The sequence below is a fragment of the Lagenorhynchus albirostris genome, chromosome 14, assembly GCF_949774975.1.
Source record: "Lagenorhynchus albirostris chromosome 14, mLagAlb1.1, whole genome shotgun sequence".
Classification (NCBI taxonomy): domain Eukaryota; kingdom Metazoa; phylum Chordata; class Mammalia; order Artiodactyla; family Delphinidae; genus Lagenorhynchus; species Lagenorhynchus albirostris.
The window spans coordinates 20,505,977-20,523,138 of NC_083108.1; the positions used below are offsets into that span (position 1 = coordinate 20,505,977).

Below are 17,162 nucleotides of genomic sequence, written 5' to 3' on the forward strand. Positions count from 1 at the left end.
AGACGTGATCAGCATTGAGCCAAAAGTGAATGTGGTTTGCAGGGCTCTGGATCCAGGGGAGCACTGCTGGTCTTCATAGCCAGTGTAACAGTAGGTACTCAATGTACTGAAAAGTAAAAAAGCCTACGAACTACAGTGTTGGAGCAGAGAGAAAAAGCAAAACCCGGTTACCAATTTATATCTTCACTGTAGTGTACTTCTCTGCACAGTGGTGTCCTAATTATGCCCTGAAGACATCCTGCAATCCTCACTAATTGAGCAGCTTCTTGGCTTCTTGATCTTCCCATTGTAGGATTTTTCTAAATAAAACTTCAAGTAATCTTTCCCTCTGTAGTTATTTGTGCTCACTCAAGTCCTACTCACATATGTAAAGTCCAGTCTTGTGTTTTAAGAAGTCTTTTCTGCTGCTACTCACAGTGATTCCCATCTAAAACCCTATAACGTACATACTCAGATGGTACCACCTGCTTTAGCATTTCATACTTTTCATATTGGGCTGGGAGTCTTTATATCCTAACTATACTGCATGTCCTTGAAAATGAACCCATGGAACTGGACTTCTTTCTTATGTTTCACCACACCCAACACAGTGCTAGGTAAATAGTTATAAAGGAGTGGTCAAAAAGGAGTCCAACTCTTTTCATACTGCCCATTTGGAATTTCAAAAACTCATCTGCACCCATTAGTTTGGATTCTCTCCTTTACATACTCAGAATTACAAGCAGCCCGTGAAAGGCAAGTGTAAAAACTTCCTGCTAACAAGAAATGACAGGAAGGGTGGTGGTAAAGAAAAGGGCACAGTGGGTCAGAATCATCTGCAAATGTGACCACCATTTCCTGAATCACAGAGAACTTGGTGTCTTTCTGTTTAGTTTTAATTTAATAGATGAATAGTAAAGATACATTTTCCCTATTGGAAAAAATATTTTTGCATCTTTTTCATCTCCCCCAAGATCAATCACATATACAGTCATCCCTCAGTACCTGCAGGGATTGGGTCCCGGACTTGCCTCGGATGCCAAAATCTGCATCTGCAGATGCTCAAATCTCATAGGTCACAGACATAGTACAGGATCCAACATTGGTTGAATCTGCAGGTTTGGAACAGGCAGATAGGGAGGACTGACTGTACAGTATCCACAGCCATGAGCACTATTACTTTGGGGTTCTCCAAACTCTACTCTGGATTAGATGGTAAAGTCTGTCTTTCCAGATTACTCTCTGTTTCCCGACGATTTGTACCATAATTCAATTCAACAAATACTTATCTGGCAACTATAATATGAGAGATTCACAATTAGAGATTGGGGGGTGCTTGGAGGCAGGGATGACAATGTCAATGAGACTGGCCCTTTGCCATCAAAGAATTTACAACCTGGCCAAGAGGTTGGGAATCAAAATGGTAAACCATAAGAAACAGACAACATAGCAAGGACTAAATTGGGTGTTACGGACACACAGAAGAATAAAAGACCAGAAAGGTAAGTAAGGCTTCTTGGACAAAAGACAATTGAGAAGGAGTCTTAAAAGATGAGGACCTCTCTCAGTAAAGAAAGGGAGAATGTACTGCTAAGACTAAGAGAACAGTACCAGTTAGAGCGTGGAGTTCTAAAAATACACTTTTCCAAGAGTGATTTGTGGATCTTTGCTAATAGACTGTGACATATGTGGAGGGATAAACTGGCCGTGAGGCTAGAAGGGGGAATTTGGGGTCAGACAGCCAGGACCTTGAGGTCAAAGAACTGACTTCATTCCATGAGAAACAGTGAACCACCTATGTTTCAGAAAGAAAACTGAGGAGGCAGAATCCAGGACTGATAGAAGTGGGCAGAAAATAAAGCTAGGAACTTGATATTTGGCTGATGTCTACAGAAAAGAAGGACATTAAGCAACATGGTGGGCCTTACAATAAGAACTTGTCTAAGGAACCATTTGGGACTCCCCTGGTGGTCCAGTGGTTAAGACTGCGATTTCAGTGCTGGGGCATGGGTATGATCTTTGGTCGGGGAACTAAGATCCCACATGCTGTGCGGCCAAAAGAAAAAAAAAAAAAGAGAGAAAGATATCTTTTTGTATTCATGAAAATGTCTATCTTTCAGGTCTGAGAAGATTAAAATTATACCATGAATCATGTCAACTTCTGCAAGCACTGAGTCCTTTTTTTTTTCTTTCAAAGTCACCTATTAAAACATAAAAACTCCTGAGAGGTTGACTAGGCAGTTTCTTGAACTGCTTGCTGGGGCCAGGATAAGCATCTTCACATTTTATCAAAAGCACATTACTTGTTTTTTTTGCCTCTACTTTCTCACCATAGTCCTAATTTCCAGAATTGCAAAATTCTGGAGCTGAGAAAAACACGTGAGAATAGCTTTTTCAAGGGGCTGTAGCAAGCAGCTGAATAATAAAGTGAGTTGAAATTACACACCATAATAGGCTAAAAAGAGGTTTCATTTTCAATTAAATGACTCCCATCAAATGGTGCTAAAGGTTTCAATTTTTCAAACAGCAGCCTGGTTGCTGTCATCCAAACCCTGCAAAATCTGGATTGCATGAACTAAATTCCAAGCTTGACTAGACTGCCTTGAAAACCTTATTTCCCTGAAATTGGAAACAATTAACATTCTGTTTATTCATGAGATTGAATGAGCTGAGGTGTAAAATGGCAGGTGTGGTGTTAAGCACTTGGCCTGCATACCCTATTGAGGGAAGACAAAAACCTTTAAACTGGGTGAATTTATGGGAAGGATGTATAAGTTTCATTATCTTGATAACAAAGTAGGAGTCGATTAACTCAGTGCATTTCCAGAAATGATACATTGGTATGAGCAGAGATTCTCAAGTTAGTTAGCCTGGGTATATATCTCAGCCTAACCACTTACACATACTGTGAGCGTTTGGGCAAGATTTAACCTCTTGGCGTTTTATTTTCTGCATCTGTAAGGATGTTGTCAGAACTAGATATGATAGAACATGCACAGTGCACAGAAGAGTGATGGGTGCACAGTGGGAGTGCTGAAATGTGAAGCGCTACCCTACACGAAGACGCTGTGCCGTGCTTAGGTTTTTTAAAATTTTAACACCAATCCTAAAATTTGATCATCTGAAAACTTAAAAGAAATCAAAGGTAATTTGGGCAAAAGTCATCATTTTACAGGTGAGGATGCTGAGAAGAGTTCAGTCACATGCCCAAAGCCACACAGGTGCTCAGAGTGACAGCATGGTGCTCGAATATTGGGCATCTGATTCCATTCTGGTTCTCTTCCAGCACACACTGAATGATGCTGACGGGAAAGCCCAGAGCATTACCAGCCATTACCACGATTCAGAGGAGAGAAATTCTCTCTCCATGGTGGGAGGGCCGTTCTCAGCAGGCTGCCTTCATCTGGATCTAAAAACTGGTCTGTGAATTTATGCCTCTTTTTCAGGCCTCCTGTTTTAGGTCACCCCTCTGCAGCCATGGAGAATTAAAGATACTTGATAGTGCTTGAAGCAAGCATTTTCTTCATGATTCATATCATCAATGATACAGATCATTTCATGAAGATTCCTGCCCTCTTTATGGTACTATGTCATGGTCACAGCACCTACGCTATTGCCCCATTGGGCAGGCATGGAAACACACATGAAATTGAAAACATTTGTGTTCATGCTAAGAATTACCAGTTTTTACATTATAGACACCTCAAAGTGGAGAACAACATTTTGGGGTTAAATGGAATCTAAGGATGCAAAGACAATCCTTTAAGATTAAAATTTTGATCTAATCATCACTTTCGAGAATTGGTCATAGTTTATAGTTACTGCTAACCTCCACTGCAACCCCAAAACAAGAAGCTTTTATAAATGCTTCTGTGAGAAACTCTAAAAGGTTTAAGCTGATTGTTGAAAAACAAAAAGCCAATTATTTTGTAAGTATAGAAACAGTCTACAAAGGAAAGACTAGAGTCAGAGATAAAGATGTTTGAATTCCAACTCTGCCTGCCACTATATTTGAGTGACCTTTTGTAAAACATTACCTTCTGCTTCCTTATTTGAAAATCTAGAAAGATAATCTGTAAAAGAGTGAAAGAACAGCTTGAGTCTTGAAAGTGGATGCTGTAAACTGAATTATGTCCTCTCCCACCCCCAAATTCATATGTTGAATTCCTAAAACCCAGTGTGACTGTATTTGGAGATATGGGCCTTTATAGAAGTAACTGAGGTTAAATGAGGTCATAAGGGTGGGACCCTGATCCGATAGGATTAGTGTCCTTATAAGAAGAGACATGAGTGAGCTCATACTCTCTCCACCATGTGAGGACACAGCAAGAAGGCAGCTGTCTGCAAGCCAGGAAGAGAGCCCTCACCAGAAACCAACCCTGCCAGACTTTGATCTGAGACTTCCAGCCTCCAGAACTATGAGAAAATAAGTGCGTTACTTAATGCACCCAATCTATGGTGTTTTGTCTTGGCAGCCCGAGCTGACCAAGACAGTGGAGTTAGCACCATCCCCATGTTTCCTGAGATAAAGAACTGTCAGTATCATATATTCAGTGCTGTGGCTTCCCACTTATAACATGACTCCGGATTGAGAGCTGTTTGCTTTGTTCTCTAGAATATTCACAGAGTTGGGGAAAGAAAGCTTGATATTGGGAAAATATACACCCACTTTAGATACAGAAACTTTATAGATATATGTCAAAAGTGTGTGTGTGTGGCTGTGTATGTATATACGTAGCATATAGTGATGGAGACACTTGGTGGTTCAAAACAGGTTTTGCAAGATGCTTGTCTGGGTTTGAATCATGGCCTTGCTACTTCCTAGCTGTGTGTCTACAGGCAAATCACTTAAACTCTCTGAGTTTCAGCTTCTGTATCACTAAAACAGAGACAATAATAGCAACTCTTTCACAATATTGTTATGAGGATTAAATGAGTTAACACAAGTTAAGTTCTTAGAACAGCGACTGATGGTGAGAGCTCCATAAGGATTAATTCTACCATTACACACGCCCACCCAGACACAGACAAATTGACAGGGTTTTTACCAAAATATGGAAAATAAAAAAGGAAAAGTGTCTAAAGCAGAGGATTTCTCTATCTTTTCCACTCACTTCACATAACCCATACAATTTCCCTACCTTGCCTGAACCTCCAAAAGAGTAAATCTGTGGTTAATCTCTAAAATCCCATGACTACTTTAAAACTTATTGGCCACTTGTGCCTACAAGAGACTAGAAAAATAATTAAGATGTGGAACAAGAGATAAGCAAATGCTAGATATAATCAATTTACACTTACGTAAAGGGGAAAAGGAGTCCTATATAAATCATCTATTATTTTCATACTAGTACTACTATTACTCAGAAGAAAATATTTTCCCCAAATCACACGTGATTCAAATATAATTGACTTTTTCTTTTCACATTTATGTTCTTCAGGGCAGATATTAGATTCCAACGAAAAGTAATTGTGACAAGAGACCACAGAGATACTTTTTAAAAACAATCAAAACTTTTCTCACTTCCTCTCATATAAGTCAAACTCCATCTCCTGCTTTTCTATTTAGGATTCATCTTTGCAAGGTTAACTCTAACCCAGGGTGCTAAATTTTCTCTCTGAGCAAATTTTCTCTCAACAGAAATTCAGTGCTTGCCATAAATGTAACAGTGGGACCATTCTGCGTGGGAAGGGGGTATATTGGTCTAACAGAGAGCACAATAATGCATATTCCACTGATTTGCTATGTGCTGAGAGTGGGAACATTAAGAGCAGCTTTTTCCTACTATTTTCACCATTCTTAGAGAGATCTTTAAACTGGGTTATTTTTTGTGCACTTGGTCATCAACTCAGATGAATGATTTTGTTTACAAAGAGTTTTTAACTGCCAACAAATTTTATACACGTTCTTGTAAAAATGTAAAGATCTTACCTATAATCACTAAATTACATGTTGTCACTCCCTCTTAATTTTACAAGTAATTTGAGTTTGATGTAAAATTTAGAACCTATCAATTTGACCAACTCTGTACCAGCGGTGATTGAATATGGGACCAACTAGTATAATGTGTGACAGAATCCTTTTAAGTAATGTTAGATGAAGGAAAAGAACAATTTCCCAAATATATTAACACGCTCAGGCACTGGCAATAATTCTTGGGAATTCCTTTTGTTGCCAGTAATTGATCTGATTTCACTGTCAATATGAAAATCTGAGTAAAATCCATGGAGAGTGTATGACTGGAGAGACTGTACAAAATATATTTCTTGGTAGCTGAAAATATTATTAAGCAAAACAGTTAACTTAAAAAGTAATAGCAAAAACAGTTAAAAGGAATCCAGAAACAACTGGAAACTCACTTATTGAGAAGCTTGGGCATGTTGTCACCCAAACGGCTAATAATGTAACTTTTTATCTGGTTCAGTTACTTAAAAAAAATGTTTGTGAGTTTTCTTTCTCTCTATGCATACTTTTTCTAACTATAATTTCAAAAATTTGGAGTTACCTGCCTGTGGAAATTCCAAATTCACTTCAGTTAAGGAAACTATGTGATGTTGTTTTAATTATTTTTGAACTGAAATAATACATTCTGCTAATTAACTATTCCAGCTTGAATTTGTCTAGCACTAATATTTAATTTACCTAAGTGAATACACACTAACTGCCAATTATTTATCATTAGTAGTTTTACAAATATTACTGTTCAGTAGATATTGGCCTTATGAAAATATTTTAAGTATAAGCAAGCAGGAACAGCTAGGTGATTAATGGAAACATGAACCCTGGGTGGACATTTCTGTGTATTGTATCATTTCTATTACTCCCTGTGTGACGCTCTAGCCATGTTCTCTTAAGCAGAGGGATGGTATATGGACCCAGAAATAAACTTGAACACAGAATCATTAAAGATAATACTACTCATGTAGACAACCTGCTACTGTTAGTGAAACTCAACATTCAGATGCTTAGTATCTGTCAATACTTGGAAAGTATTCTTGTTGAAAAGCATGTTTTCCTGAAATCTACAACAGGAGGCCTTATGAGACATGATGCTGACAAGGAGGTTCTGTTGACAGGTGCCCAAAGCAGGAGACAACTATACAAGCTGTGGACTCTGAACCAATACTCATGACACTGACTATAACCAGCATTTCCAAACACTCCCTTCTTTGAAGAATATGATATCCTGAAAAAATAAAACTCATAAACTATTCTTTTTCTCCTTTAGCATTCTACTAATTAACCTTAGTGGTAAAAGAATGGAATCCTAATAGCTCAGTCTACAAATCATGGTAATAAATTCCTATCTACCTGAGAGTTGACGGATAACTCTGACTTACCTCCATTTTCCTTTGTGTAAAACCATCCCTGTTTCTCGACACAAATCGGCTTTTAGCAAATGAATGGAAGGAGGATAAAATACTGCAAGTCAAACTGGTACCTGATTCATGAAATGAAAGCTTTCTGGCTTCAAAATGAACAAAAGTAATGCCCTAAAGAAAAGTTGACCTAACTTTGTTTTTATGTATTAAAAGAAGCTCATTGTGAGGAAAAGCACACGTGATTTATGAGTTTTCTCTGTCGAGCTATAGAACTTTAATCCAGAGTTCATGAAAGGGTGCAAGAGCAGCTTGAAAATTATGCTGAGCTTAATTATACTTAATGTGAATTATTCAGAAGTGCAGACAGAGACTAGAAATTTATTTCATACAAAGAAGCTTGACATTTTAATTGGTCCTTCAGAATGGAGACAAAACAATTTCCTCTCAAGAAAATTTACATCCTCCCTATCAGAACTGAAACCTCAGCCAGGCAGAACTTCATTAATAAGATTAATTATCACACTGGTGTCTGCTTCATCAGGTGTATGGCCCAGGTGAAAAGAGGAATAGAAAATAATGACTGACATTTCTAACAGATAAGATGGATTCAGGGAGGGAAAAATGACAGATTAAACCACCATACCTTGGTCATTAGCCATTTTGTCAGGGTGTTCCACTGTGGGGAAAGAGAAATATTATTAGAGTTTGGTAGTTTCCATCAAGAAAGCTGACATTTCAAATCAACAGTTTTGTTAGCGAGTTCTCATATCAAGGCCAATGCCCTATTGAAAACAAATTGATAAGGAATTTGGTTAATGTGATTATTTGGATTAAATTAGTCATAGAAAGAAATGGAAAATAATTGTTTTGCTGTATAAATGTGTTCTAAAAGTGTTATCTGTAACATTCCTCTAAACATAAACTCAAAATGATCATCATGCAAGTTTAATTAATGATACAATTTACAGTAAAATAAAGTGCATGTCATTACCAAGTAATTATCACCCGTATATTTTAAACAAGTTAAGGAAGCTATTTTCTTGTATTCATTTTAAATTTTTCAACAAGAAAAGTTTACCAATTCTCACATGAATAGGGTAAAATAATAAAATATCGTAAAGTTTAATCTAAATTCTTTGATTTTAAACCTTGTGAAGAAAAGCCTTGAATTGTTCACAACTTGTCTAAATAAAGATGAAGCATTTGTGAAACATTACCTAGTTACATTTTTTGCTCTCACAAAACGAATAACCAGTTTCCTTTCAATTGCTCATTTGGAGTGAAACCTGATTTAGACATGAAGTCCTAAAAACCTGGATAGATGAAGATTGGCTCACTTTTCTCCTGCCTCCCCCCCAGCCCCACCCCGCCCGCTTCTACTCTGTCATTAAGGGCTGTCATGCAGGTTGAGGCTGAATGCTTTTTTGTGTGCATTCTTGGCAAACTTTCGGATTAGCTGTTACCAAATCTAGCTTTTGAATAGCTCAGTCACCAGAATTCAAAAGTCTACTATTTATTAGCATACTTTTCCTAGGAGAATTGAGAAATAGACTATCTAGTTATTCTAAGCCTCTTCTTTAGTATGTCCAAACAAATGGGTAAAAATGTCAATCAGATACCTGTTTCTAATTTTTCGGCTGTTTGCCATCATGTTTTATTAAGTTTTTGGCCAGATATATGGGCATAATGTGGTAACATATTTAAGAGCCAAGTATCCTTTAAAATAACACACATCAGATGTTCAATATACATCTTTAAATATCAGCTATAGAACATGTGAATTATTTTCAATGGCTAAATAATAGAGGCTCTTGAAATCATTCATCCTCCAGAAAAATAATACTGTGCTGTAAAATGGAAAGGGTTTATATGCAGATCATTATGAGGTAGTTACCATTCTTGGGTCTTAGTATTTTTCTGTATAAACATATAATTGTCCTTAAATTAAGCAGTAATTTTTACACTTGCAAGCATGTAAAGTTTTTCTAGTAATCATACCACAAGATATTTTTTTCATGTTGCTACCCTGTGTCCTTAAAAAAAAAAAATTAATTTTGTTTGAGATTTTCTTTCTTGCCATATCAAAATTTCTTTTAATATATAAGGACAATAGTTCCTGAAAGGAAATATTTAAAGTTGGCAATAGTATGCTATCCACATAATAAAATGCTTTTTAATTTTTATTCCCTTACATAAAAAGGCTAAAGTGTTTCATTATATTTTGAATAGAGCCCATATACATGAAATCCGTACAAAATTCCAAAAGAGTTGTAAATGAAAAAACGTCAAGTTAAATATGTCCACTTTGCGCTGATGGCAGAAAATGTAATAATGTATCTTTCTTTGACATGTTGGCTTTCAGCATAAAAAGATAATTTTTAATTAATTAATTAATTTTATCTTTCTTTTTCGTTTCCAATTTTTTTCCGATTATTTAAGAGATAATTGACGTACATCACTGTACAAGTTTAAGATACACAACATGATGATTTGATTTACACATATTGGGAAATGATGACCACAACAGCTTTAGTTAACATCTTCATCTCATATAGGTACAGTAAAAAGAAAGGAAAAAATTGTCTTCATCATAACTCTTGGGATCTACCCTTTTATAAATATCTTGAAATATCAACTATCTTGAACGTTTGTATCTTTTGATTACCTTCCTCGAATTCCTCCTCTCATCACCTCCTACCTTTGGTAACCATAAATCTGATCTTTTTCTATAAGTTTGGTGTTTATCTGTTTGTTTAGGTCCCATATATAAGTGAGATCATATAGTATTTGTCTTTCTCTCTCTGATTTATTTCACTTAGCATAACACCTTCAAGGTCCATCCATATTGTCACAAACGGTAGGATTTCCCTGTTTGTTTGGTTTTTTTTTTTTGCGGTACGCGGGCCTCTCACTGTTGTGGCCTCTCCCGTTGCAGAGCACAGGCTCGGGACGCGCAGGGTCAGCGGCCATGGCTCACGGGCCCAGCCGCTCCGCGGCATGTGGGACCTTCCCAGACCGGGGCACGAACCCGTGTCCCCTGCATCGGCAAGCGGACTCCCAACCACTGCGCCACCAGGGAAGCCCAGGATTTCCCTGTTTTTTTATGGCTGAATAATATTCCATTATGTACATATAATTATATATAACTTTATTATATATATATAATGGAATGTATATACATATATCACAACTTCTTTATCCATCTGTGGACATTTACACTCTTTCCATGTCCTGGCTGTTGCACATAATACTGCTCTGAACATTGGGATGCAGATATCTTATAGGGTTAGTGTTTTTGTTTCCTTTGGATATATTCCCAGAAGTGGAATTGCTAGATCATATGATATTTCTATTTTTAATTTTTTGAGGAACCTCCATACTGTTTTCCATAGTGGCTGCACCAACTTACATTCCCCAAACGGTGCACGAGGGTTCCCTTTTCTCCACAGCCAAGCCAGTATTTGTTGTCTCTTGTCTTTTGGATCATGTCCATTCTAACAGGCTTGAGGTGATATCTCATTTTGGTTTTAATTTGCATTTTAATTTCTTTTGAATGTCCACTGTAGTCACGTGCCAACAGAGATGGTTTAAGGCAATTCCTAACACAGACTCCAACACTATTTTATAACAACTCCATAGGAAAAAACCCCGAAATGACAGGAAACGATTCAAACCTTTCAGAGTCCTGAAAAGGATGGGATCAGAGAGGGGCCCCACTCCTTTCACATTCCGTGCTTGAATTCGAAAGTAATACATAGTGTCAAGGTTGAGATCCATGATTTGATGTGTAAGCCGATCACCACTGATTGTTTCCATAACCCAGTCATCAATTGGAATGTTCTTGTCCAAGGTATAAAACAAGATGTAAGCTGCATGAATAAATGAACACAACGTTGATTACTGTACTGACTACATGTTACACTTCTGCTTCCAAACATCCATGTGTCCCAAGTATAATTTTCAAGGATTATCATATATCCACAATCTATAAAGCACATTATTCAGTTTGGCAAATAATGATGTTTTTTTGTATTGCAAAGCTTAGAAAATGAATTGCTTCAATGTACAAAATCTAAAAGTGGAATAAGCCATTAGAAATAAAAAAATCTGCCATATTTAAAAAATGCGAGGTTTCTGCTGCCTATAAATCCTGATTATTGGTTTGCGCTAATATATAGGCATGATGAAAAACATAAAAGACAGATAACCAGTCTGTATCATTTTCACTGTATCCAATAATCAAGATAAGTAATGTTTATTTTGGCTAGTGTTTAAATAATAAAAATAGATTGAAAAGTATAAAATGCCCTATATTTTTCAAGTGTTATAAAAATAAATGATCTTATTTGGTTACTGTAATAACTCTGTGACGTTGGCAGGGGTACTGTTGCTGTCTTTTCATAGATGATGAAGTTGAGCATGACCCAAGCTCAGTGATAAAAGGGCTGGGATAACATCCTCTGCTACCATACCAAACATCCAACACCATTTCCCCCCGTCTATCCCACCTAGGCAAAAATAAACAAAGAAAGAAAGAAAAACTGTAGGTTTTTCTGGATACAGTTTCTGGATAACTGTAGGTTATCTAGTTAGTATCTCAAATATTAAAAAATCCATCATTTGATAGTATCATTCATCCTCTGTGTTAGGGGATGAATAATTGTAGTGTATTCAGTGGTGATAGTCTAATATGCACCCAAACAGATCCAGGTATCCCTGTAAAATATTCATATTCTAACATTATATTTAGCTAATATTTAAGCTAGCTTTTATCTAAAAGCATTAATTCATCACTTTATATTACACTACATATTATACCAGACGATAGTGTAATATAAACTGTAAAATAACTCATTGCAGGTGTCTTTGCTACATGAATGTGGTGTCAGTCTCTACTTCTATCAAATTTCTGCAATGGTATCCGCATCAGATAGGCCGCAAATGTCCCTAGGTCTGTTCTTACGCATTGAATACATTCTTTGTAAATAATACTTTTTAAAAAGAATTGTCTTCCTTTGATTCCCCTAGTCCTTCCTTTTGAGTCCCGCTTGTCCCATCCGGACTGGGGACCTTCACGCATAGATATTTCAGTGGTCATGTCACAGGTTCTTTGACTCAGATTCACTTGCCTTCCAAAATAACCATGCGTATTACTTACATCTCAGCACAACTCTTAATTCCACGAGGACTGATTTCCATACTATCCTTATTCCTACTTCCCTCTTACTCCTCACACCTTTCCTTACTTTCTCCATCCAACTCCTACCTGGCCATCCAGGTCTAGTTTAAGCTACATCTAACATATGAAACGTTCCTCTATAGTGAGCTCTCCTTTCTGTACACTTTGTAACCCACTTCCATAAAGTGTAAGAGTACTTATACAATTTTGTATCATTTTCACTTAATCCCATAGTGATTTACAGAATTATGCCTGGGTTTGGAGGATGCATTATACACAGTGAACTGGAGATTTTTTCCTTGTGATTCTGTAGGATTAAGCAGTGTCACAAACTCCAACACCCAGAAGTCCATTTGTCTTAAATTCAGATCAATGCTGAAAACTTGCGTCGATTTTGCTTTGGCTTTCACCTTTTCCCAACTTCATTGCTTTCCAAATCTGCCTAATCATAAGAATTACCTGGGGACTAGGTATAAGTTACAAAACATAGAGCCCAAGAAAGGGCATTTTGATTCAATAGGCATGGCAGACAAGTCTTGGATAGCCCCTCAATTATCCCTGCCTCCTGGCAGTTACAGCTTTGTGTAGTCTTTTCTCTCTGAGTGTACATGGGACCTAAGTCTTGCTTTTAACCAACAGAATATGGCAAATGTGATGGACTGTCACCTCCATGATTATGTTACATAAGTTATAACTTTTGTCTTGCTAGCAGACTCTATAGACTCTCTCCTTCGTTCGCTTTGATGAAATAAGTTGTCAGATGGAGAAGACCATGTGGCAAGGAACTAAGGCTGGGCTCTGATCAACAGCCAGTAAGGAACTGAGTCCTGCCAACAACTACATAAACTTAGAAGCAAATATTTTCCCAGGTAAGCCTCAAAGGAGATATCAGCCGAAGCTAACAGCTTCATTGCCAGCTTGTAAGAGACCCTAAGGCAGATTACCCAGCTAAGTTGTTCTTGGATTCCTGACTGACAGAAACAGTGAGATAGCAAATGGGTGTTATTTTAAGCTGCTAAATTTGTGGTGATATTGTTACACAGCAGTAGCTAACAGGTTAATGGTAACCCCAGTAAACTGCACCCCAGTTGATTTCTGTGTTCCAGTAAAGTCAGGAATCACTGCTCTAGTTGATGATATGAATTCTGCATATTTTGTGGTATATTTGTTGAGATGTTGATGCTGCAGATATGAATATGTAAGGTGTGGAGAGCTCAGGGGAAAATAAAAGACTAATCAAGATAAAGAAGTCTACAAAATTTATAAAGGCTATATGGCTCCTCCCTCTGGCTGATATTAAAATTGGAAGACTATAATTCAAAAGGGATTATAAAATATCATTGGATAAAGGAGTTGTTTCTGACTCATAGATGCCCATTCTTTGATAACTCAGCCCCTGAGATCAACATCAGTACAACCTCCTAATATTCTCTGAGCCAGAAAAGTCTCCATTCTTGTACCCAAAGAACCATATCTACTGAAAAGAAGACCCTGGCACTAGTAATATTGTTCTAGCTTTTATTATGTGCATGTCTTATCTCTTCAAAAGAATAAAAATATTCCTTTAGTTCAGGAGCTATATCTTATATTACTTCTTATTCTTCAAAGAAAACTAATAAAATAGTCTTTACACAATAGGTATTGAAACTCACTTATTGAATAAAATCCCCTAGCCTGTAAGTATATAAGTTTTGAATTCATGACATTTAAGGAAATTGTTGAAGTTTTCATGGGCTGTTGTAAGTACATGATGAACTTGAAAGTTTGGATAATTGTGCTCCCATCTCAAGTCAGCTACACCTACTCCTGATTTTCTCCATTTACCAAATGAGAATATAGTATTTGCCTTCATGTAATTTTTTTCTATGTGAAGAGTATTCACTGAAGCATTTAAAAGTGACAGTTCTGGCATCAGGTAAGTAAAGTTGAAAGTGCAGGTTCTGACTCCAAATTGTATTTGAGCAATTTCCTGAAATTTATTTTAAAAAGCCTGTCATTGGTTGTAAATTTGAAAACTGAGTTGGAGAATAGAAACAAGAGTACATCACTCAAAACTCTAAAATCTAGCCTTAGAAAAAGCATACAGCTTCATTTGGATATGTGAGTTTGGCATGTTTTGAGGCTATTAAATCCATTGTTGAAGTCTCACCTTATAGATTTCCATTTAACCACATAGATTGGGACACATTTATAGGTTTCTCACTATCGTTCTGTATCTATATGTTCACTCCTTTGTGTCCAATTCCCTGTCATTCTCCATCCTTTCATCTTACATTTTTTCCACTTTATTTTTATCTCTTACCCACCACCCTGGGCAAATAATAAAGTATCAGTATTATATTCTGTCATAGGTTGTAAGACCTTTTGGGATTATTAATTTACCTGGGCATTCCTACATTGAAATATCATTTGTGTAAATACTTAAAAAACGTAGCACCATATACATCTTTCATTTTGATGCTACTTATACAAATAGGTAGCTGTAATTCCAGAAGCAAAGTGTCAGAAAGTAGTCACCTCCACCTCTCTTCTCTCTTCTGTCCTTTTCCATACTTCCTCCCACTCATCGGTGATTCCCTTCCATGGATCAGGTAGGTGGATAAGTACTGGGAAGACTGAGATACATGATGTGGCCCCTCTCAGCAAGGAGCTCAGCCCAGTGAGGGCTTCTCATCTTTAAAGAACTGATTCTGATAATCATATATATAGATCGATATATAAAAAAGGAGGACCTGTTTTCTCCTTTTTTTGTGGTCAAAAATTATAGGTTATGGATTCAGGGAGGCCTGACCTCAAATCATAGTGCTATCATTTACCAGCTTTGCAACCCTGAGCGACTTGAATAATCCAAGTATGTCTTAATTTTCTTATCTGAAAACAAGTTGCTGTGAGATAATGCATTTTAAAAACTTAATATATGAGTGTATTTCTATTACATTATCTTTTACGTAGTAACTACCTAGTAAATGCTAAGACTTTTATTTATTTATATTAATAAAGCTTAAGAAATACCTTGTTTAGAAGCTAGCACTACAGTTTCAAGTCAAACAATATATTTAATATCAATTTAATGATTATTCTGCTCAACAAATGTTTATTAATTATCTATTAAGTGTCAAAGATATTGTTACTGGGGAGAAAGCATTGAACAAAATCTGAACCCTGTTCTCCTGCTGCTTTCAACCTTGTACTATAAGCATTTAGATTTTCTCTTATGATAATATGGAAAGGGGATGGACAGGAAGAAGTCAAGATGACTAAGTTTCCAACTTTTGCTGCTGGGTGAACTGTGGAGGCTTCTAAAAAGATGAGAGTAAGAATGTTTAGACACATAACTCCAGTGTGAGTGCCCAGCTGGGTTCACAATCCCAATGGGCTAACAACCTATTCCAGAATATAATAGTGCATTGTTTGGCCATTTGTGGTGGGTGATAGAGCAAAAAATGGAAGAATGGGAGAGAGGGGGATTGGGGAATAGAACGAGGTGACACTAAGACAGACAAGTGGAAATGTACAATATGAGGGATGTGTGTATTTAGAATTCCTTGGAGGGAGACATAGATTCCAGAGACATGAGATCATGTTCACTGAAGTCCTGGCTACAGTGCAGATACTTTTTCAGAGAAAGTAATGAAGGGAATGAAAAGATCTGCATTCTGGGAAGTAACACTTATGGAACAGGTGGAAGAAAAGTATGCTTAGGAGACTGAGAAGTTATAGCCTGGAAGTGGGAAGAAAAGTGGTTAGGTGTTTTACAAAAGTCAAGAGAGAGGAGAATTTCAAGGAAGAGGAATTGGACTAGAGTATCGAATGACACGGAAAAAGAGGGTGCAACCTTAGTCATTAGATGGTATTGATAAGGAAACAATCTTTGAGGCTCTATCTCTTTTATCTGCACGGGTCCTTGATCTCAAATAATGTTAGATGCTGTATTTATTTAGATCAGTGTTTCACAAATCTAACTGTACGTTAAAATCACTTGGGGAGCTTTTATGAAGTACCACTCTCAATCCCTCCTCAGATAAATTAAATCATAAATCAATTGAGCATCATTGATTTGGACCACTAGAATACTGATAAGAAGAGAAAAACGCAGTGCAATAGTTAAGACTAGGAGCCTGAGTTTTACATCCCAGCTCTGCTACTTCTTCGTTATTTGACTTTGGGAAAGTTATTTACACTGGAAGGCCCTCAACTCTTTATTTCAAAATGAAATAATAGGAATATATGATCGCTTATAAGACAAAAATGCTTAGCAGAATGCCAAGCATGTAGTAAATGCTTAATTCATTTTGAACCATTTTCTTCTGAAAATGTCAGTCTAAATTCCTAAGATGCCAGTTTATAATCAAGGAATATAGGCACTGGAATTACCTGAATCTCCTCTTTCATCCTCTTTTTTGTTTAATCTTCTGGAAATATATATATATATACACACACATATATATTTATATATATACATTTATAAATATATATATTTATAAATTGATGATCTGGTTCTGTTCAGAGTACAATAGTGAACCCTTGTCCTAGAATGAATTTCAACTGGGAATAATAATCTAAATTATTTCAGGGCTCACCGGGTATCAGGGACTTTTCTCAGTCCTTTATTATAACAATTCTACAAAAGAAGTTCTAAAGTAAGACTCAGGGAGGTTAAATAACTTGCTCAGATATCTCC

At 36.7% G+C, this 17,162-nt stretch overlaps 1 protein-coding gene across 1 annotated transcript in view; it reads right to left on the minus strand.

Moving 5' to 3' along the window:
* The window catches only part of DCC (DCC netrin 1 receptor), a 764,559-nt gene that overhangs the window by 109,612 nt on the left and 637,785 nt on the right, over positions 1–17,162 (minus strand). Inside the window, exons 20-21 of the mRNA XM_060121767.1 lie at positions 10,977–11,171; positions 7,946–7,978 (exon numbers count right to left, since the gene is read on the minus strand). Coding sequence (XP_059977750.1) covers positions 7,946–7,978; positions 10,977–11,171 — 228 coding nt within the window. The remainder of the gene's footprint in view (positions 1–7,945; positions 7,979–10,976; positions 11,172–17,162) is intronic.